Source organism: Labrus mixtus, chromosome 24 (genome assembly GCF_963584025.1).
Source record: "Labrus mixtus chromosome 24, fLabMix1.1, whole genome shotgun sequence".
Classification (NCBI taxonomy): domain Eukaryota; kingdom Metazoa; phylum Chordata; class Actinopteri; order Labriformes; family Labridae; genus Labrus; species Labrus mixtus.
This window is the reverse complement of record NC_083635.1, coordinates 203,046-227,500: the sequence shown is the minus strand read 5'-3', so window position 1 is coordinate 227,500 and position 24,455 is coordinate 203,046. Positions and strand designations below refer to the sequence as shown.

General features: G+C 39.6%; 3 protein-coding genes across 5 annotated transcripts in view; 1 reads left to right on the top strand and 2 right to left on the bottom strand.

Annotated features, from left to right (window-relative positions):
* Positions 1 to 2,097, bottom strand: part of txndc16 (thioredoxin domain containing 16) — a 12,908-nt gene extending 10,811 nt beyond the window's left edge. The window contains exons 1-6 of one of the 2 annotated variants that reach the window (XM_061032730.1): positions 1,673 to 2,097; positions 1,302 to 1,466; positions 1,129 to 1,211; positions 942 to 1,015; positions 782 to 856; positions 246 to 367 (exon numbers count right to left, since the gene is read on the bottom strand). In XM_061032730.1, the coding sequence (XP_060888713.1) occupies positions 246 to 367; positions 782 to 856; positions 942 to 1,015; positions 1,129 to 1,211; positions 1,302 to 1,461 (514 nt within the window). In that variant the 5' untranslated portion in view covers positions 1,462 to 1,466; positions 1,673 to 2,097. Of the gene's footprint in view, positions 1 to 245; positions 368 to 781; positions 883 to 941; positions 1,016 to 1,128; positions 1,212 to 1,301; positions 1,467 to 1,672 lie in introns of those variants that run through there. The other variant, XM_061032731.1, reaches the window with a different exon arrangement.
* A 637-nt stretch (positions 2,098 to 2,734) lies between these two features.
* On the top strand, positions 2,735 to 15,127 carry gpr137c (G protein-coupled receptor 137c). Its single transcript, XM_061032732.1, has 8 exons — positions 2,735 to 3,426; positions 9,034 to 9,083; positions 9,285 to 9,392; positions 9,475 to 9,613; positions 9,970 to 10,119; positions 11,844 to 11,969; positions 12,059 to 12,183; positions 12,268 to 15,127. Exons 1-8 carry the CDS (start codon positions 3,052 to 3,054, stop codon positions 12,554 to 12,556), a joined length of 1,362 nt encoding a protein of 453 aa, XP_060888715.1. The 5' UTR covers positions 2,735 to 3,051; the 3' UTR covers positions 12,557 to 15,127.
* Positions 15,128 to 15,655: 528 nt separating this feature from the next.
* acp2 (acid phosphatase 2, lysosomal) lies at positions 15,656 to 23,958 on the bottom strand. 2 transcript variants are annotated; one of them, XM_061032734.1, is made up of 14 exons: positions 23,799 to 23,933; positions 22,999 to 23,070; positions 21,145 to 21,240; positions 20,698 to 20,784; positions 20,467 to 20,527; positions 20,282 to 20,373; positions 20,108 to 20,206; positions 19,901 to 19,990; positions 19,181 to 19,264; positions 19,038 to 19,086; positions 18,742 to 18,830; positions 17,942 to 18,048; positions 17,527 to 17,702; positions 15,656 to 17,441 (listed from the first exon to the last, which is right to left on the bottom strand). In XM_061032734.1, the coding sequence occupies exons 2-14, from the start codon at positions 22,999 to 23,001 to the stop codon at positions 17,296 to 17,298; spliced, it is 1,179 nt and encodes a 392-aa protein (XP_060888717.1). In that variant the 5' UTR covers positions 23,002 to 23,070; positions 23,799 to 23,933; the 3' UTR covers positions 15,656 to 17,295. The 2 variants fall into 2 exon arrangements, with proteins under 2 accessions (XP_060888717.1, XP_060888716.1); XM_061032733.1 differs by lacking the exon at positions 22,999 to 23,070 and having other exon boundaries at positions 23,799 to 23,958.
* Positions 23,959 to 24,455: the final 497 nt, after the last annotated feature.

Genomic DNA, 24,455 nt, shown 5'->3' with positions numbered 1-24,455 from the left:
CTTCAGGAATCTTAAACAGGAAAATCCATCAGACACTTTTATCAGAATAGAATCACCAACATACGACCACTTGTGTGTACTTTGTGTGTATATGTATGTGTGTGTGTGTGTATATATGTGTGTGTATGTGTATATGTGTGTGTATATGTGTGTGTGTGTGTATGTGTGTGTGTGTGTGTGTGTGTGTGTGTGTATATGTATGTGTGTGTGTATATGTGTGTGTCTGTGTGTGTGTGTGTCTTTACCTTGTGTTCCCAGACTGCGAACATAACCCAGCACGAGATCCTTCTTCCCTCTGGCTGCCTTCTCCATGGCCAGCAGGTCAGCGTCTGTGTGGACGTACTTCACCTCTTCACGCAGGATGGCACTGGAGGTCGACGGGGGGGGGGGGAGAGAGCTCAATTTTAAACACAATGCAATGTCAAGTAAATCTTCAGGGATGAAACTGGCACAGAGGAGTGAGACATATCCAGCTTTGGATTCACATATAAAGACGTTAAGTCCTTGATGGTTTCTGTATAATGTCATGATATTTGCGGTAAAAAGCTTGTTGTCATTTTTGCAGAAATACACTTTATACACTAGTTTATGATTTATTTTTTTTATTTTTTTTTGGGGGGGGGGGGGGGGAATAATTGCCTTGTTTATTTTCTCTAAACTAATTGCAATGAAAACTTAAAACCATTTTTGAATTGTAAAGCTTAAAAAATACACCTTGTCTGAGGCTCTGGAGAACATTAAAGATAGAGGTTGGAGCCTCTAACAGCTGCTGTTTACTTACAACAGGACTTCAGAGACAATGGAGTTGACATCAAACACGGTGTCCAAATCAAAACCCAGGAACTCCTTTCCACCCCTGACGGAGAGAAACGGGCGTCGTTACTACAAAAAAGGTTGTGAGTTATAGAATCCAGATTATTTTATAAATCTACACTTCCTACCTGAAGAGAAAAGCTGTGTGCAGCACCCTCTCGTCTGTGCAGTATGTGTGAACCAGCTCTTTATTGCAGTTGACCTAAGCAGAATAAACAAACTTCAACCGCTCATATTCTAATATCCATTTCTGAAAGTAGTAAATATGTGAGACTGAAGGTGGAGCATATAGCTGTGTGTGACGACTGTGGTTACCTTGCCAACCAACACTCCATAATCCTGCAGAGCCTCAACAGACTTCTCCAGCTCCACCAAAAAGAGGGACACTGTTGGAGAAACTGAAGACAAACACTCATCATCCTCATCTGTGTCAACATAAAGTTTACATAGATGGATAGGTGGATGATCGTCTCTTATGTGAGGTCTACCTTGATGCTCAAAATAGATAAACATCATCTTCCCTGAATGCAACTTCTCGTAGAAGTCTGCTGCAGTGTACTCAATCAGATCTGACGTGTTGGCCTTCTCCGTGCATCCTCCTGACCTCATCCACAACAGGAACACGGACAAACACATCCACACACACATGATCTCTGTGGGTAAGAAGGTCATTGTAATAATGTAAGATTAACTTTTCAATGGGAGATCCCCATAAAACAAAGTCATGGTAAGTAAAGACTAAAAAGTGCATTCAGTTATTATCAAACGACCTGCCTTATTTTTATAAAACATATCTGACTGTTAAATGTTAAATATGAAGTAACAGGAGCATGCACATTAAAGAAGACAGTAAGGTTACCTGAGACAGTCGAGGTGGGGTTAAGAGTTCAACTTTACTCTTCCCAAATGACACAAATGCTAATAACCACAGATAGTAATTCACATATCATTTTAACAAAATATAAAGCAGCAGCTTTTCCTAGACGAGGAAAGAATGGCGCATTTTTATTACTTATGAGGAATATAAGGGACGCTAGCTAGCTCTTAGCTAAGCATGTTAGCAACCGACCGGATAGATGAGCACTGCTTTAAATGGCTAGCTAAAGTTAGCGCCTGTACATTTATATGAGTCATGTCGACGTATGTATATGATGATGCAACGCAGGGAAGTAGACTAATGCGTTTACAATGTTTTTGACTCTACAACTTGAAATATTTAAAGTGTTTTTAAAGAGTGGAGTTCCAGCTTTCGTTAAAGTGTTAAGTTGCTATATTTAGGATAGCGCTTCCTAGTTTTCTTTCAGAATAAAAGCCTTCGTTTGTAAACGTTTTCAGTAGTTTCGAGTGACGAACACTCCGTGAAGCTATACGAATTTAATTCATGACAGTATTATCTCCTTTGCTTTGAATTCACCAAAAAACGCTGACGTATTAGCATCATTTTCTCCAGTTTTATTTTGAAGGCAACACAATTCGCCGGAATCGTTGGCTAACGCTCTTCAACTTGACGTGAAATGTCTGCGACTTGTTTTGATGCCTGTGAAGAGACGCCCACGTGCCTTTGGGCCAATGAGATGAGGGTTACGCTTTTGACTTGAACAAATGGAGCGCAGAGAGGGCGGGCTCTATCGCAGCTGACATCATCGTAGACCAATAGAAAGAAAAAAACAGTGGAGGTTGGGTGGCAGAATTAGCCAATAACGCGGCACGTCGGAAAAGTGGGCGGGAGGAGGTCTCACTTAGGAGGTTTAGCTCGGAAACTGTCAAGCGTCTGTGGCTCTGGAGCCCGCTGCTCCAAAAGCAAATTAATCTAGTGTTGAGCCAAGATGGCGGCCTGTTAAGAATTAGTTTCCGCTTTCATTGAGAACAAGGGGGCGGGTCTAAAACGGCATCACAGCTGATCTGGAGGTTTTCCCCCCCTTAAGTTGTTTTTTGCAGAGAGGAGCTTTGCAGAGATCTACATGGGGACCTCTCTCTTTTGTTTTCTGTTTCAGTCTTGTTGTTTTTCTCCTGGCGCGTCTTAAAAAACAAAACCCCAGACCTTATCTCGGATTTTTAACCACAACGCAGTTTCATCATGCCACTTCTTTACAGAATAAACTGCCTTTATGGCACATTTTCACCCGAATACCCTCGTCTTCTTGTCAGCCACGGGGAATTCAGTCCAGGTCTGACCCAGTTTTAGTGTTTTTATCCCTTTACAGCCTCCAATGTGCTAAGTGCGAGCCGCCAGTGGAGATGTTTCCGGCAGCAGAGGAGGTTAATTCCCATTTGTTTACCCCACTGAAGGAGTCCCATGGAGCTGCAATCTCCCCAACACTGGAGCTCAGTCTAACTATCATCTACACCGTCCTCTACTCTTTCTTGTTTGTTTTCGTCTACCTGCAGCTCTGGCTCATTTTGCACTACGGACACAAGCGCTTCAGCTACCAGAGTGTGTTTCTGTTTCTGTGTCTGCTGTGGGCAGCACTGAGGACGACCCTCTTCTCTTTCTACTTTAAAAATGTGGTGCAGGCCAACCAGCTGCAGCCTCTGGCCTACTGGCTGCTCTACTGCTGCCCTGTTTGCCTTCAGTTCTTCACATTATGCCTGCTCAACCTTTACTTCACACAGGTAAGATCTGCACTATCTGTGTGTGTGTCTGTGGATTTGAGATAAAGAGAGACAGAATGTGTGTGTGTGTGTGTGTGCAGGGTTTGTGTGTGTGACCTGGTTTCACAAAACTGCTGACTCTGCACATTTCTTTTCATTGTATTTAATATGATTTAACATTCTATTTAACTTCCATACTAGCGAAAAGTATTTAATTCCACTATATTCTAAGGACTCTCCTGGATGATTTCTCTTCATGCAATGTCCTTCATTCATGTTTCCCATCATCCCCCCAGTGCCCTTTGGTCTGCTAGGATGATAACCCAATTCTAGTTAAAGTGTACCCACTCAATCCAAAAATGAACATTTTCACAAACATCTTGTTGCAATGCAATCCCAGTAAACAAGCCTCAGATAATCACCAGTTATTCAAAAACTACAGCTCCCAGAAGGCTTTTAAAGGGCCCATTTGGCATAGCCTGCTCAGTTATTTATAATAAAAAAAACATATTGATTTATATTGAATAATACATATAAATCTGGTAGCTGGTTAGGAGTTTAAAATATATTGAGAAAAGGCTATTCTAGTTATATCTTTATAATTCTGAAGATATTTTGATTTTCATTGTTTTCCTCCTTTGTTTTGGGCCTTTTGTTTGAGAAGCTTCATGAAGACCTTGAGCTGATTTCTTTTTAAACACATTTGCCATAACACTTTCAGGAAAATATTATAGCAGCATGAACTTAAATTAAGATAGCTCTTAGCTGCAGCTAGCCAACAGGCTTAGATGATAAGGATTATAATTGTTTTTTTGCAAAGTAAGGATGAGGTCACTGTGTGAAAGCAGTCTTGTTATCTGAAAATACCACATGATTGTAAAGGAATAGTGCCACATTGTGTCAACTGGTAGGAAGAGTGAGATAGCAGCAGCTATTCCAGGAAGTTGCACCTAGCTAAGAAATAGTCCCTCACATGACCTCCCTTAACACTACAGCTTCATTCTTTTACAGTCTTGATGTTTGTAAGAAAGAGATTAGCGACAACATGTCAACTCGTTAAAACTTATTAGCTAGGAAAGCTGTTGTCCCAGTTTTCAGACTTTATGCTAAGCTAAGCATCTCCTGGCTTGGGCATGAGATGCTAATTACCTGTTTAGGTCAGTCAGGAGTGTGGGTGAAAATCTGTAAAAAGATATTAGAAACAACATGTAAATTCGTTGTTAAACTAAGATTAAGCTAGGCTAGTTTACCCCCGTTTTAAGTCTTTATGCTAAGCTAAGCTAACAGCTTTAGTTTAATATGTGTCAAACAGACAGTCATTGGTATCAATTTTCTTCGTTAACCCCCACAAAGAAGGCTGTGATGCTATTTTTCCTTAAATGTTTTGTTTCACTTTTAGCTAGTATTTTGGGTGAACGATGTGTAGCAAAGTAGCTTTAAATCCTTGTTTTTGTTTGAACTGCTTCAGTAAGAGCTGTTTTTACCGTCCTGCGGCTATTATCATACAGATCAAATCTCTGGGTGGTCTGATATAAAGCAGTTTTTTTGGGTTGCTATTAGCTTGAACGCTATGCTAATGTAGCTAGCTAATATCCATTGGTGAGAAATGTTGGCTGATGTTTTTCATTCACAGGAGCAAATGTTTCCGTCAGCATCGTATTCTCATCAACTGTGTGATGATGGTAGAAGGACGCAGCTGGTCAGTCACAGTTGTTTAACACCTGCCCACTCTGTCAAAGCCCTGTTTGTTCAGTCTCAGAGAAAAACAAAACACCTACACACTTTTAGAGTTTCAGTTGGTCGCATCACACCGGTTCAGTCACTGCTTGAAAGGAGAAAAACATTGTGTATCTCAATCACATGTCAGAGTGTGAAGCTCGTCTAACAGGCTGAGTGAAGATTAGGTAATGAAACCAGCTGTGTCATATGACTGCTGGATAAACATTTACCCCCATTAGCTGCTCTGGGACCAGTTAAAGCATAAACAGTTGACTCCCTTTAAATAAATGTCTTTGATTGTTGGGATACTTAGAGTATTAGCAATAAAACTGACATTACATATATGGTGGCATCAGCAGTCACACGCATCTTCACTGTCACTAAAGGGTTAAAAAAGTATTTCCATAGATGTAGGGAAAACCTTGTGACTGACCTGCTCATTGAACACATTTTCCCTGTTTGTGGTTTCATGTCAGACCTGAGATCTATCAGTCTAGGCCTGTGAAGGCTGTTTCATCATGAGGCGGGGATCCGCCTCATGATTTCTGCCTTTTAATAAGACAGTTTTTTCTTACCACTGTAACTTTTGCTGCTTTGCTAAAGTGCTCATGATGGATAGACCGGATCTTTGTAACATAACAATAAGTAAGGTCTTTTACCTGCTTTTTGTAACATAACAATGAGTAAGGTCTTTTACCTGCTTTTTGTAACATAACAATAAGTAAGGTCTTTTACCTGCTTTTTGTAACATAACAATGAGTAAGGTCTTTTACCTGCTTTTTGTAACATAACAATGAGTAAGGTCTTTTACCTGTTTTTGTAACATAACAATAAGTAAGGTCTTTTACCTGCTTTTTGTATCATAACAATGAGTAAGGTCTTTTACCTGTTTTTGTAACATAACAATGAGTAAGGTCTTTTACCTGTTTTTGTAACATAACAATGAGTAAGGTCTTTTACCTGCTTTTTGTATCATAACAATGAGTAAGGTCTTTTACCTGCTTTTTGTAACATAACAATGAGTAAGGTCTTTTACCTGCTTTTTGTAACATAACAATGAGTAAGGTCTTTTACCTGTTTTTGTAACATAACAATAAGTAAGGTCTTTTACCTGCTTTTTGTATCATAACAATGAGTAAGGTCTTTTACCTGTTTTTGTAACATAACAATGAGTAAGGTCTTTTACCTGTTTTTGTAACATAACAATGAATAAGGTCTTTTACCTGCTTTTTGTAACATAACAATGAGTAAGGTCTTTTACCTGTTTTTGTAACATAACAATAAGTAAGGTCTTTTACCTGCTTTTTGTATCATAACAATGAGTAAGGTCTTTTACCTGCTTTTTGTAACATAACAATAAGTAAGGTCTTTTACCTGCTTTTTGTAACATAACAATGAGTAAGGTCTTTTACCTGTTTTTTGTAACATAACAATGAGTAAGGTCTTTTACCTGTTTTTGTAACATAACAATAAGTAAGGTCTTTTACCTGTTTTTGTAACATAACAATGAGTACGGTCTTTTACCTGTTTTTGTAACATAACAATAAGTAAGGTCTTTTACCTGCTTTTTGTATCATAACAATGAGTAAGGTCTTTTACCTGTTTTTGTAACATAACAATGAGTAAGGTCTTTTACCTGTTTTTGTAACATAACAATGAGTAAGGTCTTTTACCTGCTTTTTGTAACATAACAATGAGTAAGGTCTTTTACCTGTTTTTGTAACATAACAATAAGTAAGGTCTTTTACCTGCTTTTTGTAACATAACAATGAGTAAGGTCTTTTACCTGCTTTTTGTAAAGTGTCTCGAGACAACACTTGAGTTGACGTTATACAAATAAAAATTGATTGAAAAAATTTAATTGAATAATGTTTCTTATCTATAGTCATAAACTCAGAGTATTAAGATGTGTATATTACGACTACCGCACACATTTGGCCTTAAGAAACTGAAACTACAGAGCCATCTAGACTGCTTAAACACAAGCAGAGTCAGTTAACAAATTGGTAGCTCAGTATGATTAATAATTTGTTCAGCCCATGTTCCAACAGCGATCCTGCATTAGTGCCTCACTGCCTCTTAAATGTTGAACTCTCTGATCGTCATAAACGCTGATATAACATCATGCCACCATGACACGCTCTGCGCCTGACAGCCATGTGTGGAAATAGTTGAGTGTAGTGTTTTTTTTCTGATGAGTCAGGCATGTTTCATGGTGACCCATGATTTACTTCCCCTTTATGAAATTGAGTTCCTTATGGTTGAAGAAAATGATCATGGGAATTAGTATATAAAACGATTGGAAGAAATAGACCAATTCAGCAGCATTTGACTTATATTTATGGGGAACACATGCCCACATACTGTATATATTACACATAAAGTATGCAGTGTGACAGTGTTTTGGCTGCTTGCTACATTTCTTGGTTACAAATTACCTCCCCCTGCCATACATTCTTCCACAAAAGGCCAAGTGTCTGCGTTTGAACCCGCTGCTGTTGACAATGTTGAGCAACTCTCGAGACCTTGGTCACCATGGCAGCTCTTGTTTAATATCACTTATCATTATTAATCCCAGTCTGACAGATAAGAGAAGTGTTCTGTCAGCCTGTTTGTCTGTATGTCGACATTTTTCAAAAACAAATCAAAACATCATTCAGGGAAGTCAATGAACCGGATCGGTTGAGGCCAGCGTCCCAGCTTCTGCACACATACATTGGACTTGTTTACTCTTGTTTGATTTTTTTTGAAGGTCTTTTAGTGTCATCTGTAGCTTATTACCTATATCCACACTAAACTGTATATTTGCATGAAGGTGTAACTGTCACTGCTACATCGTTTGCATAGTAAAACATTAGCTTCTGGCTAGTTTGCCCTTCTTATCTACAACATTAAACCAGTAGAAATGTTACTATCCTGGCTCACCAATGGCCTGAAGCCTGATTTATACTAATCTATATTCTGCAGCATTAGCCGTAGATTGACATCAAGCAGGCAAACAAAATCAGGATTTTAGCACAAAAGGAAAATATGCCTGGCTGCACAGTTGCTCGAATGCCACAAATTTTTTTTATTTGATCTCAACGCTCTCGACCAGAGGTCAGTCTATTCTGGTGACTCAAACTGGATAGCTTGTGCAGCACCTCGTTTAGCAGGATTGCTTTATAACATTAAGAGGATTTGGACATACATTTGTCTGGCATGTTATTCCCTTAGATTTACCCAAACATCTTTTCTATTCAAGCTTCATTGAATCGCCCCAACGAGGTGCTTAATCAGGTTTAGTGTGATATCAACAGTGATGCTGTGTATTACTCTAACCTGTTCCAGATTGCCCCCTTTGTAACAAAGCTCTACTTCAGTACAATCAGCATATCAAACTGTACAGAGTCACATTTTGAATACATTAATCACATTGGTTCACTCACTTCCTGGAATGACTTTTTTTTTCTTTTAATGATGATTTGAAAAGGACAAAGATGCATTCATAACCCTTATTTTCTCTTTGCGCTCGTCTGTGATCACATATTTACACACACACACATTTTTAGATAACGTTTGCTTAAATTTGCATGATTAATAATATTCTACCTTCAGCAGTAATTCAACTCCAAACAACTGATTTTCAGAATCATCTGCACATGGGGTAGTTTGATTTTTCCTGTTTGATAACTTCTACACTTAGAGTGGATAAATTGTACCAATAATGGGATTTGCAGCTCAAACTTCATTGAGTTCTTAAAATCCCTTAATTGCTCACTAATCAACCATTGTTAAGCCTGTAAGCTCATTTGAGCGTGTACAGTAAATAAGAAGATGCTTTGCCCTGGATTATGAACAAAGCATTCAAATGTGTTTTTATATAAATAACAGATCTTGTGTGGTGATTATATATTTTTTTGTTTTCAGGTGATGTTTAAGGCTAAAGCCAAGTATTCCCCAGAGCTCACCAAATACAAGTAAGGCCCTCCTACATCAACGCTTTTCTATATTTTAAGTTAAATGTGTCTGTCATCCTTCTCCTTCTCCTTCCCATGCACACTTTCTTTTTTGTTCATTTCTACTTTCAGCACCATGAATTAGAAAGTGATGTTCATCTAATATATACTTTTTTTTGGCCGCCCTCTTACTATCTGTGTGTCGCTCTCTCTCTCCTCCAGGATTCCTCTGCGTTTGTTCTTCTTGTGTCTCGGCATATTTTTCCTGGTGGTGAATTTAACGTGTGCGTTGTTAGTGCAAGGAGCTCTGGAGCGCTCTGAATCACCGAGGTAAACAAAGAAAACATGAAAAGCTCCCTAAGTGCCCATGTGTGTGTGAGTGTCTTTGGGTTGATCACCTTTCTGTCTGCAGTGACGGGGGGGTCAGACATGCAGTCCTGGCCCGGGTCTTGATCAACGACAGTCTCTTTGTCCTGTGTGCCGTGTCTCTGGCTTTCTGCATCTTCAAGATCGCCAAGATGTCCTCCGCAAACGTGTACCTAGAATCAAAGGTAGGAATAGTCAAATGCTCGTCTCGCTAATTTGTATTAAACTCAGGTAAAGTATCTGTACTAGTGTCTCGTCAATATCCCCGCATGCATTCACGTTGCACAACTTTTTTTGCACTAGTGACGATGATATTCAAACTAAACACGTCGCTACAGACGATTATGGAGCGCAGACATGCACAGAATGCTACATTTACATTGCTAGCTCATAGTGTGATATTTTGGTGCAGGACAGGCCTCAGTCATTTCGGTTGATGAAACTGTGGCCCATATCTGACATGACAATGAGAGGCCAGCAGCCGACTGATACATGAGCGTGAGCTTGTAATAAGTAGTAACTCTCCCGCCCCCCTCCTCAGGGTACATCAGTGTGCCAAGCGACCGCTATTGGAGCCATGGTGATCCTACTCTACACATCCAGAGCCTGTTACAACCTGGTAGTGGTGGCCATGTCCCCACAAGACAGACCCAGCACCTTCAACTACGGCTGGTACAGCGTCTCAGATCAGGTACTGCAAGTGTGTTCGGTTATGAAGAGAGAAAAAGCTTTTATCTAGTCAGGAACCCGGTGTGGACAATCCATCTTATAGGAGATTTGGGGAGGCAATGCTTAGTGGGGTAAAGGGCTTTGTTTGGCTATAAATAACCGTGGGTGTGTGTGTGTGTCTGGGTGGGTGGCTGGCTGTGTGTGTGTGTGTGTGTCCTGACCTACATCAGGGCTCTAAAGGGCTCCATCCTGTTTGTTTGTGTGTGTGTGTTTGACATGATACACACCCTCAGACATCCACATAATCTGACATTACAAATGATTCCTTTAATCTGTCCGTACACCAGATGTCAGCCCAACCATCTCAACCTTTTCTTTTTTTATCCTATCCATGAGCATTGATGTACAGAGGTGTATACAGCAACATTACTGCACAACACATACTGTACACTATTACATCTCTGCATGATTAAAAAGTGAATAATTTATTATACTTCAAGATGGTAGTTATCCTCATCTTAAATAACCCTGCATCCCTGGCTAGAATAAAACACAAGAATGTTCCTGAGGTAATCAATTTACCTAAAGCTAGTGCACTGAACCCACAACACTGTCAGAGCAGAATTAGCTTAACCACCGTGTCTGAAAGTGGATAATGGGAAGGGGAAAGGCCAGACCATTGATGGCTGATTTACAGGAACAGTTTTACATTTTAGTAAATTCACTTTCTTATAGAGTCAGTTTAGAGGATTGATTAAAGTCTTATGTAACTCTTGTCAGACAGCATGAAGGTCTGTCCTTCTAGTGAGACAAACAGCGTCAAAAGAATAAAAAAAAAAAAAAAAAGCAATGAAATATACAAATAAACAAGACAGAATGAAAAAAGCTAGACTTTTTTGCTAGCTACACTTCTACACTCACAATTTGAAAAAGCAGCTTTGAAAAATATGATCTTGATTTTCTGTTGGTTGTGATGTTCTGTGCAGTTTTTCCTCTAATTGGGGTGCTACTACCCCTAGTGGCACTACAGGGAATTGCAGGAGCAACTTGTGATTATTGTTTTTATTTTTTATTTTTTACAAATCGAACATAATTTTTCTATAATTCTACTTTAAAGTGTTTTAAAAATAGTTAGTGTGTTGAACTGTTTGTGAAAATAGTTTTAAAATTGAATGACAAATCCAGGGAATGATTTGGTCATTGAAATGGAGGACCGATACACAAACAAAAACTGAAACTACAGAATAATACGGTGGCTGGGAAGTGCAAAGCAAAATTACAAAGTGTAAAATTTGAGACAAATTTACATTTTGAAAATCATTTTTTACATTTCATAAAACAAAATTACAAAACCAAAACACTTTTACCGAGGAAAAAACACATTTATATTTTATAAAACATTTAACAGTTATAAAAAACAATTTACTCGGTAAAAGTGTTTTGGTTTTGTAATTTTGTTTTATGAAATGTAAAAATGTTTTTGAAAATGTAAATTTGTCTAAAATTTTGCAAAAGTGTTTCACACTTTGTAATTTTGCTTTGCACTTCCCAGCCACTGTAGAATAGTGATGAATGTAAGAAATGCCTGCTTGAATGCTTGTTTTTAAACCCTCCCAAGGACTGTACCTATTCACTTTAGCAATTAGCCAACTATTGATCCAAATCAGTGCCTCATCAAGTGAAAAGGTTGTTTTTGTAAATTGGACAACGACTTGGCACACCAACCCGCTGCTGTGTGTGTTACAGGCTGATGTGCAGGAGGTCAGCGGTGAAGCCTACATCGCGTTCGGGATCATTCTCTTCTTCTGGGAGCTGCTTCCTACCAGCCTGGTGGTGGTTTTCTTCAGAGTGCAGAGACCAAACCAAAACCTGGTAGGCAAAAAATGCTATCAGTAATCGCTCAGATTGGACTGTAATCTTTTCTGAGCTGTAAACTTTAAAAACACATCTTTATCTGTCAGGCTCCTGGAGGGATGATCAACAGCCACAGCTTCAGCTCCAGAGCGTATTTCTTTGACAATCCTCGACGGTACGATAGCGATGACGACCTGTCCCGAGGGATCAATAGTAGGAGTGATCGAGCCAGGTGGGCACACACACATAAGCACGGACACATTGAAAAATCAATGGCCTGTGATTGATGTTTCTTTTTTCCTTTATTGTCTTGCAGCCTCCTCTCAACAACTCCCCAACTTGGCACGTCGAGTTGGTACGGTTCCATCCAGCGCAATGGGAATCTGACAGCGGGCTTAGCAACCGGGCAGCAGCCCCCTTCCTCCACGGCCCCCCTCCTCTTCGCCTACGGAAACATCCAGACTCATCCTCACCACCACCACAACTATTACTCCACCCCGCAGAACAACAACGTCCACCATCATCATCATCACAGTAACTTCTACTCCACGCCTCAGAATTATTACTGCGGCTCACAAACCTATTTCTGCACCCCGCAAAATTAAGCAGAATCCGTTAATGGGTTGAGAAAGACTAATAACTAACAATATCCTGCTTCCCCAGATACATTAAAGCAGGTTTTTGAGTGATATTACAAGGATGTTCCTGGGACCAGATTGAGCTAAGGTGGTGACATCAGCAACCAGGCAGTTGTTGATGTATGTTTAACCACTCTTGTAGGACATCCTCATCTTTAAACGGGGTGTTTGGACAAGAATGAAAGCAAGCACAGGCTATGGAGAAGCGTTTTTAGCATAGATGGCTAATACAGCTAAAAGTGCAATTTTTTTGTTTCCAATCAGCAGTTATAATTTCTCAAACTGCAACCGTGACCAGATAATCATTTGCGCTTTGCAACGTATTTTCCGCCATTCCTTTTAAATTCAATCAAAACGTGTTTTTGTGGAGTATAAAATACTGCTTAGACAGGCTAGCCTGTCACGCTAACCTGAAGGCAACAGTTCTGCACATAAATATACACTCAGCTAACTACTTAGCTAATAAGTTTTTAAAAACTTATTGGACTGATTTTAATGAAACAATCGTATTAATTAGCATTCAAATGTAATATAAGCTGGAGAAGAGCAATGATGGAAGCTAAGCTGCTAGCTTGATTGTAAGTTCTCAGAAATGCTTTCTAATCATGGAAACCAGTAGGCCTATGCGTACAAGGGACAATTTTGGTGTTAAAACTTTGTTTTATGGTCTGATACATATGACAGGAATTAGCTGTGGCTAATTTGCCATTGGCTGTTGTATCATTGAGAGCTAGTTTACAGTAAGCGCTAATAGTTGGCTTAAAATCATTAAACCAACAACATTGTTGATGAAAAAAAGACATTCAAAAAACTTACCAAACCTCCATCCATCACAGAGTATAGTCCTATCTAATCCATTGCAAAAAAAATAATCAAACATTGCTTGTGTATTTTAGTTCCAGTGGAATTGAAACATTTTTACAAACGCTGTTAGCAAGCTAGCTTTAGACATTAGCCTTCCTCCTGGATTCTGTTGTATCAGTGAGAGCTAGCTTAAACTCAACGCTAACAGTTAGCTTAAAATAGTTAAACCAACAACTATCTCAATATAGAAGAAAACAAAGACATAAAAAAACCAAACCAAACCTCCATCCATCAACAATGTTTGTTTATTTTAGTTCCACTGGAATTGAAATGTTTTAGCAAGCTAGCTTAAAACATTAGCCTTCCTTCTGGATTCTTCGACATGTAAAAGAAGCTTTGAGCAAATTTCATAACTATCTGTAATGAAAATACTGGTCAATGTATATGTCAGTATTCACAAATATCCTCGGTATAAGCTACTTACAACTGAAAAAAAAGTGAAATCTTTATGTAGCTGCCATATTGATGTTATTGTCCAACTCAATAGCACTAGCTTGGTCACATCAGTCAAATACATTTCTAAACACAATGTTAGTCTCAGCAGCAAGAACATGACATTAATGTTGGAAGAAATATTTAAAATCAGCTAAGTCATGGTTAGCTTAGGCTACCCCTAGCATGGAAACGATGTGGAATAGACAGTAGATACACTGTCCTGTACATGTTGGGGTTTAAAGAACATATCATAGATTAATAAGAGATCAAAGTGTAAAATAAAATAAAAGAGAAATAAGCCTACGGAAGGGGGAACTGTTTCTGAAATGTAATTTTTGACCAAAAACCTTTATTGTAATCAGATCTGTTGTGACCTGTGAGGCAACAGTTTGCACTTGGAAGACGTTCACGTTGAGAGAAAAGGCCTTTGGGGGGGATTTTAAAACTCCCTTTTCCTCAATAATCGTCTGAATTCTATATTTGACTATCTTATCCTTTGAGAAAGGAAACATCGACGTGCCATGTTGTCATGACAAATAGTTTCATTCCTTATGGGAAATATTTTTGCACAAGAAATGTTGAATTGATGCGTGTCTCTTTGTGTTGATTCCTAATCCATGTTGAGTCTTTGTGTGATCTTAATTTTGAATTTGACATTTTAATATGCTTTTATAAACATTTTTTTTTTTTTTATCCTTTAACAGATTTTATATTTTGTATCTATTTCCATCTCCTATGGTTAAGCTTATGGCATAAGCTCACACACGTGTTCAGCATCTCATGACAGGCTGCAGCAGCGAGCCGTTTTTCACCTCGATGGAACATTTTCATACATCACCAGATTTCAGTGCTACCTTTCTTTCCAGATTTACGTTCAGCATGATACTTTACCACTCTTCAGCTATCATGAAATTAAACTGTAAATGACCATTTAAAAAACAAAGATTATGACTTGAATCAACAAGTTGTGTCATATTTTTGATCCAGATATTTCAGAGATCTTAAGATCTGCAGTGCATGCTTCTGCATCAGCGTGTGAGATCTCTGTGTCACATGTTCTGTCCAGGGTGAGGTTATTTATGTAAAAAATGTCTTTCTGTGGCCTCAAGGCAGAGTTAATTGTGTCATGTTATTGTTTTACTCGTGGCCATACTGAATGTAACCTATCGTGTGACAGATCACTAACGATGTATGAGAGAAAAGCACTACCATATTGAAATAAAGGCCTACTGCACTGTTCCTGTTCAAATCTGCACAGTGAATAACAACATACAGATGAACTCCTGCAGCTGGTCATGAGGCTGAATTCTCCGGCTAACAAGTTGATGAAGGACATCCGAGTTAAGTGAAGACAGCAGCTGGTGGACTCTGCTAAACATGCATTCTTTTTCATCATTGCGACTACTGGGAGACTATTACCTACGGTGGACCAAAAGGGACAAAATTAACGCAATAACTGCATAGTGATTGATGCTTTGATGCTGACAGCCCTCATGTTGACACAATTTGGTGGGTGGGATTTGGTATAGTCCACTTTTTTTTTTATTGGCTCAAGCTAGCTGTACAACAAGTCAAAGAAACAAAGATGGCCTCATTTATTCTGCGTTCAGACAAACAGCATTAAGGGAGCTCTTAGTGAAATATCTGCAGCAGGATAGATATTTGACAAATGTCACTGCACTTTCCAGGAAGTGAAAGTTTGCAAAGAAAACAATAAGAAATGATGTTCTTTGTTTGTTGTGTTGTAGATCTGCAAACAGCATGTGCCATGATTGATCATTTATTTAAAACAAGTTGACACATTCTTTGAGTCCCATCGATCACTTCATACAGCATGACATGAAATTCAAGCAATTAACACTTAAGTTGTGTTCACTACTGCAGCAGTGTTTGTATTTTTTGTATTCTCCATAGATTATTTAAACATTGTGCATATTCAATTCAAAGACCTTCATCTTTATTTTGACTTAATTAAGATTTAAAGCTCACATATTCTCCTCTTCAACCAGTGTAAATAAGTCTCAGAGCTCCACAAAACATGTGTGTGAAGTTTCTTGTTCTAAATCCACTCTGATCCTGTATTTGATCATGTCTATAAACCCCTCTATTTCAGCCCTGCTCAGAACAGGCTGTTTCTGTGTCTGTACCTTTAAATATGTAAATGAGCTGTGTCTGACCACGCCCCCTCTCTGGAAGGGCTTGGGTGTACTTGGTCTTTCTCGCTCCATGTCCTATTGTTTACGTTGAGAAGGCAGACTCAGAGGGCAGAACAAACACCTAGCTGTGGGAGTGTCACGGAGAGGATGGACTAGAGACACATATTAGTGTTAGAGGAACATGGAGAAGTAGATTTTATATGTGACTTTTAAACTGCAATAGCTCAAAGTCTTCCATCCTCAGTTTCTGATTTTATTGAAAAGCGTTTAATATCAGCTCTGCATCAAAAAGATGATTAGTTCAAAGACAAAACAGATTTTTAGAAAAGCTATTCAGATCCTAAAACACACAAATGTTAAGGTTTCCAGTTTTCAAACAGACTGACTTGATTCTCGTTGACACACAGAAGAAGAGTCTGCTTGGGTTTTCCCACCTTTCCGGAGGTCAAAAGTCTTGCTGAGTGGAGACACCACTGAGCTGTTGCTTTTACTCAAACACAGCGTTTTAAAGACTCCAACTCAAAATATCTGACCTTCCACCAAGAACACTTCAATCAGAAGAAATAAAGAAAAGGTTTTGAAAATGTTGAAGGCATCTCGGTGGTTAGGCCTCAGAGTGAGCACAGACACTGAACACAAAAAGGTAAACTTACACACGGACACATGCAATCTTTAATAACAGAAGTGATCAGACTAGTGTTGTAGTACTTGGTCTTGTCTTGGTCTCAGACTTGGTGGACTTCGTTTTTTAATCAAGACCAAAGCACCCCCATTCTAAAACAACCAAGGACTTCTATTCATTTGTAGTATGATTTTTTTTTTGCCCCTCGGTTCCAGCCACAGCCTTCCCTGTGCTGCGGCTGGAAAAAGATAATGATTTAGTTATTTAAGCTCTCGGTCTCAGAGCACTCTGATTCAGGTGTGTCACGGTCTTGACTACTGTCCATGTTTTTAAATCATGAGCTTGATTGGCTGACAGCGAGCTAACATGCTAAATGTTGTCTCTGCTGTTAGCTCGATGTGGGAATCAGCTGGTCCTTAAACATGGTCTCAGTTTAGAGTCCTGTAGGTAGGTCCATTTTGGTTAAAACTCACCTTTCACAAAAGAAACAAACAAAACAGAAACCACGTTGGAACTGGATCCTACAGAGTCCATGAGACCATCAAAGAGGTCTTTCAGAGTTCACCGTCATCGCTGCTTTCCCATGACACGAGGCTCATCGACCTCCTAGGGAGGAGCTTGTACTCCTGTCAGGAGTCCTCTCCTACTTCCTGGTTGATCACATGTTGGTATCCCCGAGTGCTCATTGGCTCTTTCTGCCAACAAATAACGCCGAGGAGGAGGGCGATGAGGAGGAGGAGGAGACATCCGGACAGAGCCAGGCTGATGATGACTTCTGAAAGACAGAAAAAATTAGGATAAAGAGAGATGGAGGAGGGGAATAAAAGGACTTTCTGAGGTGTAGTGTGTGAAAACGTCACCTGTATCTCTCCTCTCTGAAGGCAGCTGACACTCCTTGTCCCGGTCTTCTGAAATAGACGGCTTTGTAATCCTTACAAAGTCCTCTAGGGGGCAGTGAAGGGAACAGCCGGGTAACTGCACAGGGTACGGCTCCACTGAGCTGTCGTTACGGTAAAACATCAACACTGAAGCAGAACTGAAAGGAGACACAGAGAGAGGGAGACAGAGACAGGGGTAATAAGATGTATTTATTATTCAGAGCTGAAATCAATCAGTTAATACTTTTAGTTTTAATTTCGAGGTTTATCTCTGGAAAGAAATATTTCTCATTATATGTTTCCTCTCTTTCTGTCATCAGCTTCTTAATAATGTTCTAAACATGTCAGTATCCTGTGTGTGTGTGTGTGTGTGTGTGTGTGCGCGCGTGTGTTTTACCCGTTCTCATCCTTGTACAGCTCAAATATATGACAGGAGGCGTACGGCGGTTGTTTCCCGTTGTACACGTTCAGGCTCCACTGCAGCGCGGCCACAGTGCTGTCGTGCTGTAAAGAAACACATATTGAACATTAATGAAACAAGAAGTTTATGGAACACTTACTAAGAAAACCAAGGTCATGACTTAGAGCCCGATCGTCCCTTTAGGCGCACCGTAGATAAGTGTCCTCAGTGTCTCCCTATAGTCGCACTGATGGAAAAGAACTTGTGTCTCAGCTGACGAGTCCAAAGTAGTTACGTTATTGCTGTCGCCTTCGATCTACCGGAAGGTCCTTACTTCATTTCAAAATAAAAGCAGGGTTGATTTAAAGCAGCAAGTAAAGAACTCTGAGCTATTTTTTTTTTAAAACTCTTTTCATTTCTTTACTTTTATTTCTTTATTTTTTTAATTTCAATTAATTTCATTTGAATTATTTTTATTTGAACATATTTTCAGATTTAATAATTTCAGTGATTTTTTTATTTTCTATTTTAATGTTTCTTTTCTTTGCTGTCATGATGCTTTTGTCTTGTGTGAAGCACTTTGAATTGCCTTATTGTTGAAATGTGCGACATAAATAAACTTGCCTTGAGCTTGAGACAGTCAAATTATGGAATTTCAAAAAATGCGACGAATCGCTTTTAACTATTGAAATTTAGCGATTAATGGTGATAAAACTTTGTTTGAATGTAGCTCACAGTGTTACCTGAAAGAAACTCTAAATACATTGTCATAGAGCTTGTCATGTCAACTTGCTTACCGCTGACAGCATCATCAATTTGAGTTTATTTTTGGGGTCTGGGACAGCCATCTTGGAAATGTTCTGCACTATTTCACCCAGAAGGATTCCTGGAAAACAAACAGTCATATTTTACAGTATTCCCTTTGTCAATAAATCAAAACTGAAAACAAAAATCAACCTGTGACCTGTTGTGTGCATCAGAGTCCAAACGACACTCTTTAAAAAAGCTTAATGTTATAACAATGATTAAACAGATAAAACACATTGTTCTGATTTCCTCTCTGGCTGATCTTGTCTGATGGTCGTCTTCTTACCTCCCTGCAGACGGCTTTTTTCTTGAGGATTGTGGACCCCGAAAAATACCTGTGAATATTGAACAAACAGATTTGAAAAATAAAACTGTTCTGAGACGGCAAAACTCCTCAACAAAATGATAACAATTGCTGCATAGTTTTACCTTAAATCCAAAATCTTTAAGGAAACGGAGCTTCTTCATGACTTCAGGAGTGACCCAGTCTGGAGCCGACTTGTTGTGACGGGACTGAAATCACACACATATATAAATACAAATATATATAATATAAAACAAATACACAAATACACACAGTTGTAGACCATTGAAGTCGGTCGATTCTAAAACATTCCAGTAGAAAACAGACTTTGAGAGATGTGTGAGTTGGACGAAGTTGAAACGGAGTCCCATTTTCTTTTGCATTGTAGAAAATCTGATGATTTAAGAGAATTATTGTTTTGTGAAGTAAATTCAGAGCTGTTGCTCTACCTCCCCTCACTAAAGGAGGAAAGCCAAAGAAACCAGTCCTCTAACTGCAACTATCTCTCACACTGTTGACCTCAGTGACCCAGTTTAACTCGTTTTAAAGTGGTAATTACCCATGAATATTAGTTTAAAAATTCTGGATCATATTTGTGCTCACGCTGTCCTTTAGAGCCTTGCTGATTTGCATGTGAACACGGATGTGAAACTGTAAGAACAAACTGCTAATTTAGCAGAAAACATCTAAATAAGCAGAAGTCTACAATTAACTTTGTTCACGTCTGAAACTTAGACTATGTATAAGAAATGGACGTAGTAATGGACGAAAGTAATTATTTCTTCACTTCGACTCTGAAGTTCCTGTGTGTGTGTGTGTGTGTGTGTGTGTGTGTGTGTTCTCACCTCACAGAACAGTGTGTCGTGCACGCTCCAGACTGACTCCACATTGGTTTTATTTAATCCCGTTTTGTCCCTCACAAACTCGATAAAGTCCTGAAGAGAGGAGCACAGGTCAAAGGTCATTTAAAGTTCATAAGAGGAGCGCAAACAACTACTGTAGAGTTAAGAAGTTAAACCCCTCGGGATGTAAACTGTGCACGTTGACTTTACCTGGTATGTGGTGGTGACGTTGAGGAACTCCTCCGCCTGCTCGGTCTCAGTCATCAGCAGCTCGTAGCGAGGACAGTCATCTCTGGGGAAAGAGAGAAGCTACAAGAAGAGGAGGGACGTTCAGACAAAAGTTTACAGGAAGCATTTCTACAAATATAGATAATATGGACGTACTTTCTCTTCACTTTGTGGGACTGTGTGAACAGGGACTGGCTGCCACTGTAAGTCTGTCCTGAAGACCTGCTGACCAGTGGGCGGGTACAGACCTGGAGGACAGAAGGAGAGGAAACGCTTCACATGAGGAAGAGAAGAACTAAAACATGAGAGACATTTGAGGTAGGAGGAAGAGGAGGCGGGACCTGCGAGGTTGGCCTCAGCGCTCATGAGGGTGCGATCGTAGTCCGTGCTCCGGACTGATATCTGAGGACAAACAGGATGTTGATTTAGTGTTTGACAAAAAACTGTGAAGAGCTAACTGAGGCTAATCATCGATCATGTTCAACATTCCAGCACAAGTTTGAACCCTGCTGACACCCAGGTGTAAGGAGGGTCCTTCCAGTCACAGTCAGTGTGTGTGAGGGTCAGCATACCTCGTGTCGTTCATAGGACTCGTTGAGGAATCCTTTGTATCGGTTTCTGAAGAACTGGCCCAGGTTGAAGTGCTGCCTCATCCCCTCCTGAAACACAGAGAGAGGAATCAAGAGTTACCCTCCTGGGGCCGTTTGGACAAAGACTCCTATATGCTCCTAGTGACAATACTCTCTTTTCTTAGAATGTCCCCCTAAAGTTCAGACTACATCATTGTAAAGAAGAAAGTTATTCATTAAGCTTCCTCGCCCTTAAGCGAGCTCCTCAGGTGTCAAACTGTGAGGAGGAGTGAGGAGGAAATGGAGAAATATTCATCAAACACCACATGAAGATGAAAAAAAGGAGTTGACGATAAATAGAGCTTATATGTTAAATAATGATCATGTTATTCAAGAGTAGATGAAGAATCTGAATGAATACTTTGTGATTAGTGTAAAGGCAGATTGTACCTGTGAGAGCTGTCCAAAGCCCTGTGGCCAAGCGGATTCTTGGTACGGGTCTGTAGGGTAGGCTTTGATTGGGGAGCGGTCACCATGTCGAAACAACTGGAAGAGAGAGAGAGATAGTCTTCCCTTTGAATGTGCAATCACAGAAATATACAGAACATCAGTGTGTTACATTCAGAATCAGAATCGGGGTTTATTGCCAAGTACATTTACACATACAAGGAATTTGACTTGATGTATTGGTGCTAAACAATTAACAAGGAAATAAAGCAGAACTAGCAACAACTTCAATAATACAGTATAAGAAGATATTACAATATATAAAATAGAAATAAAAAATAAAAAACACAAAATGTACAAAAGGTGTAATGTAGGAGCTGTGCAGTGGACTATGAGGGGAAAAACAATTCTGAGGTAAGGTCAGCATTTTGGAAACTCCTGCTTCCTGGTTGTCTCCTCCTGGTCTGATAAAAGTTTTACATTCTGTCATTTGATGTTTAGAAGATGTGTCTGGTTTGGTATGAGCAGAATCACTGTGGGAACAGTATGAGGTAGATGTTTCAGCAGCCAGCAGATAACGCTCTTACAGCCAGATACAGACTGTGAACAAATAAACATGACATGACTTCTGTTTGACTTCATCTGAACACTTTAAAGACGACATCATTCTTACACCTAACTGAGCTAATGATTTCCCCTTTAATACATGTTTAAACATCAGTCATGTCCTCTGAAACAGAGCCTGGTTTAATCTGTGTCATGGTCTGTTGTCCAGTCAGCTGATGATGTTTTCACAGCGTCTGTCACGGTCTGTAAATCATGTCAGCCGCAGGTTTAAAAAAAAATAAATAAATCAGCAGCAATCATTTTAAACTGCAGAGTATCCAGACAGATTTAAGATGTTAGAAAAAAACAACTAAGAGAAATATGGTTTCATTTCTGAGAACAAAGTCAAGATGAGGTGTGAGGCATGTTAATGACATTTTTTCATTTCAGTGTCAGGAGTAAGAATAAACAAAGAGGAGTTTTATTGTTGAAGTCAAAATGACATTTTGGAACTTCCTCTCTCTCCTGCATGCCACAGGGTCGAAACAGGAAGTGGTTCAGGTTCCTGACTTGAAGTGGTTCATTTTGACAGTACATCAAGAAGCCAGTTCAGAAAGGCTCAGTTTCAGCTTGCTATTCAAGCAGAACCAGTTTCCAGTTTCGTTCCGCGAGCTGAAAGAGAAGTGTGTTTGTGGTCGGGTGAAGAGCATGCATGACTGATCCGTCCAGGAGAGCAGAAAAAATGTGTGAACTCTATTTGAAGGCTCCTTTTCAAACTCCTAATCTACATATTGAGCCATTCTGTCAAATGGGGCAGCTGGTTAAGAATAAGAGGAGTATCAAACTACTCTTACATTAGTGTTGACCTTTGACCTCAACTCCTCTCAGCGTCAAACTCAAACTCAGTGACATGCAAGACACGCAAGTTTGTGGATTTAACAAGGGGAAACATGACTGCAACGGATTTCATTTCAATTCTCACATGTGTGACAGATTCCATGTCTGTGACGCAAGAACAAAAAAAAGGGAATAGAGGGGGGGAAACAAAACCCTGCTTGTCCTGAGGTCAGGATCGCCAATACCACCTTGCACTAAAGTATCACCAAAACTGTCATTTCAAAAGCTGCTCTGCGAGCTGGGGCCGGAGTATTCTCTCTGAGTCTGCAGCATGACATTCTCACTGTCTATCTCTAAACTTTGCAGAGGGAAATCTAAGCCCATTGAAATGCACAGAAGACTGAGAGAAAAATTGCAAATATGCAAAAGTGATGCTTAACTCTGAGGGGATTATTCAACATTTAAACCATTCACCATTTATCATTGAAAACCCAAGAACTATCTGAAGCCAATAGGAGAGTGCCGTCGCTGTGGAAATCAGGAAAGCTGTGACACAAATACAAGAGGCATTCACATTGTATCCTTGAATTCCATCTCAGTTCCCCTCACTGTGTCCTGTCACCAAGGTGTCAAACCTTCAGGGAGGTTTCTGCATAACACAAATATAAAGATATACGACAAGAAACTTCTCATAGGCATGACTTAACCTACAGAATATCAGCGTCGCAGACATGTGCTTTTTCCCTAAGTGTTGTTACAGCTGACCAGTCACCTGACAGGAGGAGTTTTCTGACAGTGACAATGCTACACCTTGTTTCCCCACATTTTGGTCATCTAAGTAAAATAGACAGGTCTAACAGGTTAAGGCTGACACTTTAACTGGGAAGCAGTAACAGAAATATGAGAGTTCACAAGTCCTCACTTGATTTATTCAAAGTGTCGGCTAAGCTAGTTCCTATTTTCTAACGCTTTGTATAGCAGACAAGCGGGTCAAATTAAACATAAAATGTGTTTCTTTTAACTAAATTAAAGCTTCTAGCCGGATTTGAGGCAAGCCGAATTTGTTGAAATACAAATGACTTTCTGGTAGATTAAATTCCTGTGCAGACACATTCACATGTGAACAAATAACAAGCGAAAACACAAAACTTCCTACATTTTGAACGCGGTTCCGTGAGCGTCTATTTCCCCCCAAAGAGAAAACGGGGAGAGTTGCAGCAGCAGGGTTCAACACAGCTACAGTGGCGTTACACAAAATGGTTATTATTACTCACCACAGTCACGTATACTAGTTTTCCTTGTGCTACAGCTTCTCCACAGAGAAAGCTCAGTGTCAAAAGAAACATCGACGAAGCGGACACCATGTTTCCGTCTTACAGTCAGGCTAACCTGTGTTTGCTATGGTCGAAAGTGTCTTTCCTTACAAGGGGGTTATATCTTGTCTGTTCAATCAAGCTCGCCATTGTAAGGTCACTCAAGACAGTTTCGGAAGTCCGAGCATTAAACGTGACGCATTACTTTTTTACAAAAACAGAAAAGAATGAAGGTCAACGGAGTGTTTACAAGACACAACTTACTTTTTAATGGATATTTGTGAATTTTCGACCACATTTAAGTTCGTGAAAATAACACGTTGTTGAGCGTGTATTTTATTTTGAAATTTAAGCCGGCGTATCGTTGGCTAACTTGATTAAAAAAAAAAAAAAGAGAGAGAGAGAGAAACCGGAAGTGACGGGTATCCAAACTGTGTGCTCGCTTGTCAACAGTCCCGAGATTTCTCAGGTGTTGCAGTGTACTGTGAAGAATACTTTGGCACTTAGACCTCGCGTCAACAATGTTGGGTTCAATTAAATATTATGTAACTCTGTTTATTAGATGAATTTAAATCGGTGCCTTTAGCATTAAAAGTCCACAGACTAGAGGAAGTCTTC